The sequence below is a fragment of the Macrobrachium nipponense genome, chromosome 13, assembly GCF_015104395.2.
Source record: "Macrobrachium nipponense isolate FS-2020 chromosome 13, ASM1510439v2, whole genome shotgun sequence".
Taxonomy (NCBI): Eukaryota; Metazoa; Arthropoda; class Malacostraca; order Decapoda; family Palaemonidae; genus Macrobrachium; species Macrobrachium nipponense.
In genome coordinates this window covers 47,230,893-47,243,335 of record NC_087206.1, presented here as the reverse complement: position 1 = coordinate 47,243,335, position 12,443 = coordinate 47,230,893, and the positions used below count along the sequence as shown (strand labels likewise).

General features: G+C 37.1%; 1 protein-coding gene across 1 annotated transcript in view; it reads left to right on the top strand.

Moving 5' to 3' along the window:
- LOC135225782 (proteasome subunit alpha type-6-like) overlaps positions 1-12,443 on the top strand; it is an 80,779-nt gene that overhangs the window by 44,761 nt on the left and 23,575 nt on the right. The window contains exon 4 of the mRNA XM_064265249.1: positions 3,891-4,046. Within this exon, the coding sequence (XP_064121319.1) occupies positions 3,891-4,046 (156 nt within the window). The remainder of the gene's footprint in view (positions 1-3,890; positions 4,047-12,443) is intronic.

The window sequence follows — 12,443 nt, the reverse complement described above, 5'->3', positions numbered from 1 at the left end:
TGACTTGAAGGTCGGCCAGCAAAGGGGCGGCCGCTATCGGGTCCACCACTGATCCTTTCTTGGCTCCTGGGAATATTAGGTCCGCCATATCCTGGTAAGAATGTAGGGGCGGCCCTTAGAATTCCGGCCAAAACCCCCTACCCAAGCTTTGAGAGTCGACAAAGCTTTCTTCTTTTCTTCATCAGAACCCTGTAAAAAAGGGTCTAGAGTTAGGGAGAGGATAGGGGAGGAATGTCTGTTGTGTTGAGATTATATGAATATGTGTCTCATATGTGAAAGGTATAATATAACAACAAGTATTCCAGGTGACGAATGAATGAAGAAAGTGCTAAGAAACTTACTACTAGTGAGGCATCTCCTACTAGCAAGTAGCAGGTTTGGCAAGCTTCATGATGCCAAACGATAAAATCCTCCACTTTCACTGCACATCCTGCATGAGAACGGCATACTATATGGCCGCATAGGTCTTGGAGGATGGCACTGCACCCAATCTCCTGGCACAACATCTGTAAGTCAAAGGATACATGAGTACCAATGACAAACCTCCGGTGGAATAATATGCAAACTATCCGTGGGTGCCGGAGTAGGACCGACGGATAGAGATCTACGTATGAATATTACGTAGAAAAATTACGAGGGGGGGAAGAAAGTCTCTGCCTCCGCCTAAGCTCACTTGTCATAGACTAAAAATAGACTCCGTAGGGCCCGGAGTTCTCCGTATGGCCCGGAGTTAATTAATATTGAGTGAGCAAAATGTCAAACTTCTAACGAAGCAAGGGATTAGTACGAGAGGCGGAAAAAACCCCCCTAAAAAACCCCCCGGAGTAACGCAAAAGATTCTAAACATTAAATAACACAAAATAAAACAAAATAAAAACCCCTTATATCAGTAAGTGCTCGTGTGAACTATCCTAAGTGGATAGGAAACCCAGTGATTCCCTCCCCCCCTCTCTATGTTCGGTAGCGGCGGATAGACAACCTGCCGGACTGAACTGAGGGGAAAGAGTAGGGAAGAATGTGGGGTAGGGGAGCCCTCCCCCTGAGCGGGCCAGTTAAGACGGAGAAGAAGGGGGGAGGTCCCGAGCCCCCGAGGCACGTGACGAGTGAGAGTACCAGTAGGGGAGGGGAGATCCCCACCAGTCCCGTGAGTCACCCCCTCTCATGCAGACTCGGACGCTAGCTGTGAGAAACGAGTCATCACCCATCGACGTGGATGGCAATGTATGGAGGGGGGGAATGGGGGGACGGGAGGGGGACCCCCTAACCGGGTGGCTCACTGTGATAAAACCGGTGGTCTTCCCAGCCAGGTAAAAGATACGAGGTGGGGAAGAACCGTCGGAACAACATCAATATCACTGATATAAATAGGATTATTTATAATAATCAATCAAATAAAATTAAAGCGATCTTAAAGCTAGACTAACACGGGGAACACGAAGCTAAGCAAACAGAAAATTAGGTTAATCGCCGATCCGAAGAAAGGGGTATGTTAGCCCAATTTAACCTCTAGTTCAGAAAACGGGGGCAGGCTAATCACCAATCGACAATTGGATATGAAAGCCTAACTTAACGGTAAAATAAATATAACAGGGAAGCTAATCGCCATACCGAAGCATGGTGTATGTTAGCCAACCTAGTACCTATAATATTATTAAAGGTAATCAGGAACTAGAGAAGGAAAGAGAGAACATCAGAATAATTAAGATGATATGACTCTCAACGTGACTGATAAAACTCCTAACAATGTAAGGCGTAGCTAGACTAAGGTCCGAAACGTGCGGTCGGAGCGTGCCCGTGGGGGCCTAACTAAAAAACTACTGCATAAAGATATAGAGACTATGTATAAGTAACCATATCTAAAGTACTGAGAAAAAGGGAAATCTCTAACGGTATGGAAGACCGAAAGAGATAACCCGTACCGCCATGCGGTCGAGGGGCATACCGGCCGATAAGGCTCCGAATATGTATAAAAACACGAAGAAATCATCATAAAATGAGCCATCAGTTAACCCCAAACACCCAACCCACTTAACTTAACTTAGAAGGCAGAAGTTGAAGACATCTTGAAAATAACCAAATCCAAATAAATCCAAATAGAGCGAAACACAGCACCGAAAAAATTTAACGTTTGGTGTAACGCGCGCTATCGAAAGGAATGTCGTCTCAGGCGTCGGAGGCGCTCACGGTAGTAGTAGACCGGGAGCTGTAGCACGGCTCCTCCGTAGTTCGGGGTTTTGTCGAAGGAAAAAGCTAAATGGCAAGGGACCTCTGGTAGTGATTCCACTCGCCTCCTTACCAACCGACACTTCTATAAGAAGTGAGCGAGCCATTTATCTTGGCATTATATTGTTTCTTTTTTCTCTAGGATGAATAGCAATATTTATTCTTCAGAAATAGTATCAAAGGAACCATTTCACAGGCCGACACGGGTCAAGCCCAGAAAATGAGATTTTATACGTATATACTTGCCCGTTAATTATGACCAAATCCTACCCGGGCCCCCTCACATGGACTAGGGCTCAGGGCGTAAATAAAATTGGGGTCTGGGCTGTAATTGTTCCTCACTTACCCCGAAAGTGGGAGGAGCTATTCACCTACATAAACAAAAAACTATCGCTATCGCTAGTTTTAAAAATTTAAGCTGCTGTTGAGTAGAAACTCTTAGCTGAGTCATTACTAGGTAAGTATATATATATATAAAATATTATATTATAAAAATCTAATTTCAAATATAAGCAAGTATTTGAAAAAAAATGATCACAAGTATAATCTCTTAATACCGGCAGTCCCAGGTTATCGGCTGGGGTTCCGTTCAGACGGCTTGATGATAAGTGAAAATTGGCAATTTTCATCAGTGCGTATAGGCTGCTGATAGCCGGGTAATGTCGGCTCTGTTAGGTATGTATTGTTGCCAATACCTGATTATCGGCTGATAATAACTGCTGGAAATCTGCACATTTTGGTCCCAAAAATCAGAGACCAGCCCCTGTAAAACCAGATCCCAATACAGTATTTTCCACCGCTGATAACTGGGAACTACCTGTACAGTGTATTGATTATTGTAGCTTTTAGTTTCGTTTATTTTCAATGCATTGTTTTTTTTCAAATTCGTTGATTTTATTATTTAATAAGTTTTTCTGCAGTTATCACAAGAACCGAAAAACTTTCATAGGGAAAGTTACAAATGAATTTACTAAATAACAGCAAGGTTGATGAGCACTTAAGAATGCAAAACTGAATATTCCAAATAAATATTTTGTAATCAAAAGCTTGGAAAATTTGGGTCATAATATCTATACAAGTCACTCAGCCCAAGTGTGAAGACACCAAACTCAATTTATTGATAATTGAAATCAAATTCCAGTAAGGCCAAAGTTGCAAAGGATCAGAAATAGGTATTCTCCCAGTTACCAAATAGTGAAGGTATCAACACATGCTCCAAATTAAGTGCTTACAAACTTCCACATGCATTAACTCTAAATGAAAATAATGACTACTGCTGAAAAAATCTTGACTGAAGGCATTCTTTACCAATAAAGCAATATGTGAAAACTAGATTGTGACAAAGCAAAATAATTTTGGATTGAACACGGCACATTTACATAGATATTTATGGGATGCTGAATTCTGTATGATTTATAGTATCACTGATATTTCTCGAATATTATAAATAGCAAACTTTCCTGAATAAAAAAAAATCCGTGTACATATGTGAACTTCATAATATTGATTTTCTAAATGGATCTTTCTAGGCACTACTGAAATTATTGTTTATGTAATTTCACATTGGATATGTTAGCCATGAGAGGCTGAAAAAATATGGAAAGTAGACGGGTTGGGATATGCTTTAGCTGCGCAGCAATTTTTTACATGGTTACTTTTTATTACAGCTGACAGCAGGTACCAAGTGACTGTAGCCCAGAATGAGGCCAACAACTTCAAATACAAGTATGGCTATGAAATTCCCATTAATGTTCTTTGCCGCCGTATTGCAGACATCAATCAAGTTTATACTCAGAATGCTGAAATGAGGCCTTTAGGATGCAGTAAGAACATATGGTTTTGTCTTTTGCTGTGTACATATGTGTTTTTTATGTCAGTAATTTAGCAAGTAATTACATAGCTATTAGTTTGAAACTCATCATGTGGCAGCTTTAATTCAAATTTTGTAGTAGCAATTCTGATGTTCCATGTAGGTAACTAGTCCTGCCCACTAATCAGACTATTTATTAGTAATGACTGCCTTTCTGTTTCTGCTGCACTTGATTTAAACATCAGGTGTTTGAAGCAGTTTTTTTTTTTTTTTTTTTTTTTTTTTTTTTTTTTTTTTTTTTTTTTTTTTTTTTTTTTTTTTTTTTTTTTTTTTTTTTTATTTAACAGGTCTTTGGTGATATATACATTTATTCAAGCCAAATGTTTAGTGGCCTTCAAGCTGAAAGCTTTCAGGATGAGTTTTTTCTTGTTTTGTTACAGTAATACCTCGAACTTACGCGACTCAAGTTGCGCAAATTGACAATAGCGCGATTTTTCATTGGAACCTAAGTAATTAACATACATGAGTTCTTTCACAATAGCATGCACATTTGCAAATCCTCCAGAAACACTGCAAAACCCTGCAAAATTGTTCATTTTTAATTATGTATATTTTTAAGTTTAAAGCTTTTCTGTATAAAATCTTTAGTAGAAATGCATTATTTTTATTTTTGTACATGCATAAATGATACTAAAGTAATTATAGCACCTACAGTTAGTGCATATACGTACTTTTACAAGATGCAATACCTATTTGCAAAGTTACTGCACTTTTCAAAAATGATATCCCTTCAGAAACTTTAATTTCTGAAGTATGAACTAATATACTACAATTAGTATAAGTTTTCATGCTTTCAAGTGTAAAATCAGTATGGAGATTCTGTGTGTTATTTATATTTTTTTAAATATATACAAAGGTAGTACGTAATTCACAGTGTTTTGTCTGTATATAAGACCTTCATGATCAACTAGTAAAACATCAGAGACAAAGAAAGTTATCGCTCTGTGAAAATTACTATCTTTAACCTCAGAGAGAAGTGCTGGTACAATCTGTATGTACTATGTTACGTAATTACAGCACATATACGGTAGTTAATTTACTTTCAGAAGATGTGGTTCCATTCGTACTTTTTTAAAGATAATACCCCTCCAGAGTCTTACCTAACATGACGTACATTCTCTCTCTCTCTCTCTCTCTCTCTCTCTCTCTCATTAGTTAGACACTGGTACATGATTTTAAATTGGTTGAATTTTACCGTCACCCCCTGCAAACATTACATCTGTACATATATCTTTTCTTTATTTCATTGAATTGTGTACCTTTGTTATAACAGACTTACGAAGTTTACCTAGTTACGCAAAGAAAACTTCTTTCACTCTGAGGGAAAAAGAAAATGGCATCCCATGAATTAGGTGTAAAGTTAGTAAACATATGAAAATGGGTAATGGGTATGTACATAGTAGTTACTGTTACTGTAACTATTTTTACGCCAACCAGTTATTTCTTTTTTAAGGGTGATGCATTAAACTAACTTTTAAATCAAATTACAGTAACTTTAATTTCATTTAAAAGTTAGCTTAATACTTAGGGAGCATGGTTAGGGTCATATGTAGTGTTCAAACTCTAGAAGCAAGCATTTATTATCTCAAAACTGATAAAAGCTACAATCATGAGTATTTTTTTGTTGTATTTACATAAAAATGCGCACATTTCCATATATAATTCTCCATGTAACAGTTAATTTAAAATGGTACAAAAATTATGTCAAAGTGACAAAATAATTTCCGAGATGTGTCACCAATACTTTTTAGTGCGGCAAGAAAGAAATTCGCGCTTGCACGCCTGCGTAACGATTGTAAACAAAACAACATCTTGATCCGTGAACTCCCAGCATCCCCCAAGGCGCGTGATTCAAGAGTTTTCGGCTGGTAGGCCTATAAGTATTTTTCCGCGAATTTTAAAAAAAACTTTTGTATCTCGACGTAAAATACGTCCAGTCTGCACCCGAGAGACAAAAAATGTCGACGTAAAATACGTCCACTCGGCGTTTAAGGGTTAAACACCGAGCCGGTACGTATTTCCGAAAGTGTCACAGCACGCTTAATTTTCAAGATTAAGTGTTCATTTTTGGCTCCCGTTTTTGTCATTGCCTGAAGTTTAGTATGCAACCATCAGAAATGAAAAAAATATCATTATCATGTATAAATATTGGAATATATGACAGCACGAAAAAAAATTTCATATATAATTGTATACAAATCGTGCTGTGAGCAAAACGGTTAAAGCTAATGAGTTAATTATTTTTTGTTGTATTGTTCACTAAATTGCAATGATTTTGGTATATAACAAATTGTAAAACGATCAAAGCAACAGAGAGAAAATATTATCACAATATGATGCATGAATTCGTAACATGCGGACGTAAAAAAAAACTTTTCAAAAATTCACCATAAATCGCAATATTGTGCTAGAGACTTCCCGTTTGTTGCAAAATGAAAGTAATTGATTGAATATTACTAGAATGTAAGTGTTGTAACTTGCAATTGCAGTTTTTTACCATTTCAGACGAGTTAAAGTTGACCAAAGGTCAAATTTTTTCTATTTATTTATATGAAAATATTTCAAAACTGATAAAAGCTACGACCATGGTTTTTTTTATTTCTTTTCTACATGAAATTGCGCACATTTTCATATACAAAACTTTATGTAACAGCTAATTTAAAATGGTACAAACATTACGACAATCGGACAAAAAAATTTATTATTTTTTCGGAAGAGTTACCGCGCGGACGTAAGGAAAAAGTTTTTTCATGATTTCACCATAAATCGTAATATTGTGCTAGAGACTTCCAATTTGTTGCAAAATTAAGGTAAATGATTGAATATTACTAGAATGTAATAGTTTTTTTGCTTACAATTGCATTTTTTTACCATTTCGGTCGAGTTGACCGAAGGTCGAAATTTTGGCACATCGTTATTTATATGAAAATATTTCAAAACTGATAAAAGCTACAACCATGGGTTGATTTTGTTGTATTTACATAAAATTGCACACATTTTCATATATAAAATTTTATGTAACATCTAATTTAAAATGGTGCAAACATTGCAACAATCGGACGAAAAAATTTATTATTTTTTTCGGAAGAGTTACTGCACGGATGTAAGGAAAATGTTTTTTTTATGTATGCAACTTACCAAGTAGTTACATAGCTATAGTTTCTAAAACCGTCGGCAGCTAGAATTTTTTAAATTCGCGGAAGCGCTAGTTTGTTTTGGTCGGGTGATAACCCCCACCCACTATCGGGGGAGTGAGGAACCAACACCGTCCGAAAATCAGTAGTTTCTGCCGGCTGGTACTGTCAGCACAGTTTCAGTAGCAGCGGAATTTTTGGAATTCTTTGCCGTCGCTCTTGGCTGGAGTTATTTTGTAGTAAAGGCTGCAATACTAGGATTGCTAAAGTGGGTAATGATCCACATTCAATTTGCACAGGTTGTAGGGGACAGACTTGTACACCAGATCAAACTTGTGGGGAGTATATTAATTGGGATCAAAGAAATTGGAAGATCTTGACTAGTTACACGAACAAGTTAGAGAGAGATAAAAAGAGAAAAGCGGCTTCTAGAGCTAAAGCAAAAAACTTAATTAGTCAGGAATTGTCTAATGATAATTTGTCTCTTTCTGAACCTTCCCCTCCACCTGTCATTCCCAGTCCTATTCTTGGCTCTCTCACACCCGTACCCAATGCTGTGACTAATTTAGAGGCAAGAGTCGATCAGAAATTTTTGATCATGCTCCAAGCAATGGAGAAATTAGGAGTATCCGTAAAAACTCTTAATGGACAAGGTAAGTGGTGAAGTGAGTGCAAGTGTAAGTGTTCTGGAGGAGGTGGCTGTCTGGCCCACTGATTCTCCTAGGCAAAGGTCCCTGTTAAACTCCCCAGAACCTGGGAGGAGGCATACTGGTAGCCCAAGGGAGGTTAGTAGGGTCTGCCCACGAGCAGTCGCCCCCTCAGGCGATTCTGTTGACAAATCCCAGATCGCAACAGAGTGCCATTGGAAAGTCGTCTCTAAAGGAGTACCGCTGTCATCTAGTGCTTCCAGCTCCGGGGAGTCCTCTCCCAGGCGCCAGTGGCAATTCCATGACGAGTCCCGTCCATTGAAAAGGAGGGCTCGTAAGTTGTCTCCCTAGTCCCCTGTAAAAAGGCTAGCCCTTTACGGAAGGAACAGCCTTTGTGTAGTTTTTGGGACACTCCAGAGAGATTCTCTCAGGATACGACAGGAGAGGGACGTCGTAGTGAGAGGATTACATCCTCTAAGTCGAAGTCGTCGTTGAGAAAGTCTTCCTCTAGCAGACGTTCAGAGGTGAAGAGTACAGGGAAGAGTAGACTCTCGGAGATGTCTTCAGCACCGGTCCGCACATGTAATACTGAAGGACAGGTAAGAATGCCACCAGTCCCTCCTGTAATCCCCGGGACTCCTGGGAGACATCTTCAGCGTTCGGAGCATGAGAACACGCCGACTCCCAAGCACCCATCGGCGCCACAGTTTGCCCGCTCGCCAGAGCAGCCTTTGGCGCCCGGAACTTCCACAGCGACGCTAGAACAACCTTTGGGTCCCGAGCGCCCACGAGCACCCGAGCGTCCAAGAGCGCCCACTAGCACCCACTAGCGCCCGAGCATCCACAGGTATGTATGCAACCAATTGCACAGAGGGACCAGTCTGAAGTGTTCGGACAGCCTATGTCATCAATTTCATCTTCGGGCCTACAGACAGGACTTCAGGTGATGGCTGCCCCTGATCATTCTCTGTCAGCCATCCAGAATATGTTAGACAGCATTTTGGGCTTTACAGTGGGGCATCGCTTATTCACGGATCAGTATTCACGGATCCAGTTAATCACAGGTTTTTTCTTGGACCGTTTCTCATGTTACATCACTGGTATGAATCGCTGCATCACGGGTTTGTTGTGTTGCGTATGCGATGTTTTTCAGTAGGCTAACCCTCAGCCGTGGTCCGATAACTACCAACATTCATTTAAAGACTCATATAATGATATTAACTGACAATAAAGGTAATAAAACCATTCTCACCTAATATATTATTGTCCTATCTTCGAAATAAATAGCCTATTCAAGGTTTATGTACGACGTTCATTGGTAGGCTAAGCGTAGTTGCAGTGCGATAACCACCAACGTACACAAACATTCACATTATGATATTAACTGACAATAAAGGTAATGAAACCATTCTTACCATATATATTATAGTCATATCTTCATAATAAATAGCCTATTCAAAGAATAATTGCACATCATTGCACTCAACTTATCGTCGGAGTGGCCAGCCACAAAATGTAAGCATATACCTTTACGTACGAAAATGGTTTATGTATACGGTTGCGTTCAAAGCGACATTTTTGTTTGATAAACTTTTAGAAATTTTAATAGCAGTGGTAGTGTAATTACAGTAGTAATAACATTAAGGCTAAAATTAATTCGAACTTCATTATTATTTTGGCAGTATTCGTATATAACTTCTCTGAACAATGAAGTCATACAAACGCTATTTGTCATAGATTATCGTAAGTATTGCTGTTTGTTATTGGCGACGAAGCGTAAACGAAATACATAAAGCATTTTTTACCTTATATATATCGTCATATCTTCATAATAAAAAGGCTATTCGTGGAGTAATTCCATATCAGTGAAATCAATTTTATCTATGCGAGGCCAGCCAGCTGACAAAATGTAAGTACGTATATGAAAATCAAATTATGGTAGCGTTCACAGCAAGATTATCTTTCAAAATATTTATAGTACTATTCATGCTACATAAGTAAATAAGTTTGGAATATATGTAACATTAATTTTCAATACAAAATATCATCGTTATTTTGGTAGTGAATAATAGTTTAGAATTATCATACATACACTGCATTGTTATGGGTTTGTGGCAGTGATAAAACAACCAAAATAACATTCTCCTTTAAGTCAACGCGTTTAGGAAAACATGACATAGAATCGACTTTTGCGACTTCGTTTCACTTTGATATTTTTAACGATACAATAACTATCATTTGTATTACTAAAACCATCTTCACATAAGTAATTTTTCGTAAGATATATGTTGTTGCAAAAGCTAGCTTATACATAAAAGGCTTTTATAATTTAAGTCATCTTAGATATACATATGTACCCAAACTCATTGTGGGGAAATTTACTACTGTTTCCTCGGATATTGAAATACTTTAGCATCATTCAAACACTTTAATAATATAATGCATAAATACTAGGCTATACATATTTACATCGTATACAAATACTACATACAGTTATATACACATACTTTTATATACAAAGTTAATCATATGAGTAGTGATCAGACGACAGCTGTGCACTGGACTACGTACGTACTACTTGGAAGATAAAACAAACAAAAATTTTGTTGTTGTTAGTCGCCGGGATAGATTAACATTTTTCCAGAGATTAAAGAGCTGAATTTTGTTTTGAAGGTATGTCAACCGCGTTATTATATTATTGTTTTCACGAAGGAATAATTATATAAAGAAAATTATTGAGTAATTTTTGCCGTCAGCAGTCAGAAAATCACGAACATGGTAACGTTCAAACCTAGTGCCATCCATGGCATATGTCTATAAATAGAACAGAAGCAGAGGGCAGTCATTGGATAACAGATCTCCATGGTTACCAACCAACCAATCAGGTGTTAGTTATACTATGTAATTTCTTAGAATGAACGTTTACACACACGAAGCTAACGATGATGTATGTGTTTTGCATACAGTACGTAGTTTGTTTTTATTATTAGTGTAAGTATTTTACTGATATCATGAAGAATAGAATGATTCCTTCTCATTACTTTGAATGCAAAATGGCTTGAAGATTCTTCCGCAAAAAGAAGAGAAAAAAATTTCCTTAGATGATACCTATTTACTAACGCGGTTGACATACCTTCAAAACAAAATTCAGCTCTTTAATCTCTGGAAAAATGTTAATCTATCCCGGCGACTAACAACAACAAAATTTTTGTTTGTTTTATCTTCCAAGTAGTACGTACGTAGTCCAGTGCACAGCTGTCGTCTGATCACTACTCATATGATTAACTTTGTATATAAAAGTATGTGTATATAACTGTATGTAGTATTTGTATACGATGTAAATATGTATAGCCTAGTATTTATGCATTATATTATTAAAGTGTTTGAATGATGCTAAAGTATTTCAATATCCGAGGAAACAGTAGTAAATTTCCCCACAATGAGTTTGGGTACATATGTATATCTAAGATGACTTAAATTATAAAAGCCTTTTATGTATAAGCTAGCTTTTGCAACAACACATATCTTACGAAAAATTACTTATGTGAAGATGGTTTTAGTAGTACAAATGATAGTTATTGTATCGTTAAAAATATCAAAGTGAACGAAGTCGCAAAGTCGATTCTATGTCATGTTTTTAACTTTAACGTATAGTGGTATGAAAAACACCAGTGTGTCGTAGCGATACGTAATCACAAAGTACAAATCCTTTTCCCGGACCATCCTCAGAATTTTACGACTCTTCAACTTCAAGATCGATATGGTGAAATATATTATATAGTCATACTTATTGTTAAAATTCACAAGTTGAACTGCAAAACATTATTATATTTTGATTGTTATGTACATATATTTTTTGTGTTTTACGGAATGTTTGTTTTGAAAATAATACCTATTAGTGAACATATGGTATATTAATTGTCCCACTATTTTATTATAGGTGATCTTAATTATCTCACATTCATTTAGCAGTATTATATTAATATTTATTTAAATAAACTGTAATTAATAAATAACAATAATGAAAAACATAAAGGGAAAAAATGTTTTTGCTGCAGTAGTGGTGTTTGATTGATTATGCATCTGACCTCACATTTCCGAAATCTGAAAAATTCCAAAAACCGAAACATCGGAATGTGTGTGTACTGCACATTTTTTTAAACACGCACACAATGTCTACACATTTACTGATACCCGTTGGTAAAAGACTCAAATTACAGTACGTTCGTATTTATTCCTGAGAGAGAGAGAGAGAGAGAGAGAGAGAGAGAGAATGATTAAGGACTCTAAGGCGTGTTATTTTTACAATTATTTTATTATCTTGGGATTTTTTTTTAATCTTGAGATTTTCTATTCTATTCTCGAGATTAATAAGAAAATTACCGTAACTTGACTAGCATCAGCACACATCTGAATGACTCGGCCATTAGCAGGCTAAACCACCAACCTTATGAACTTGCATGATACATGAGATACATGACAAAACACAAAACCACTGTTTATTGGTGAAAATTTGGGGGTCGCACGATTTGGGAGATTGCACGTTATTCGAGTATATACGGTATGTGA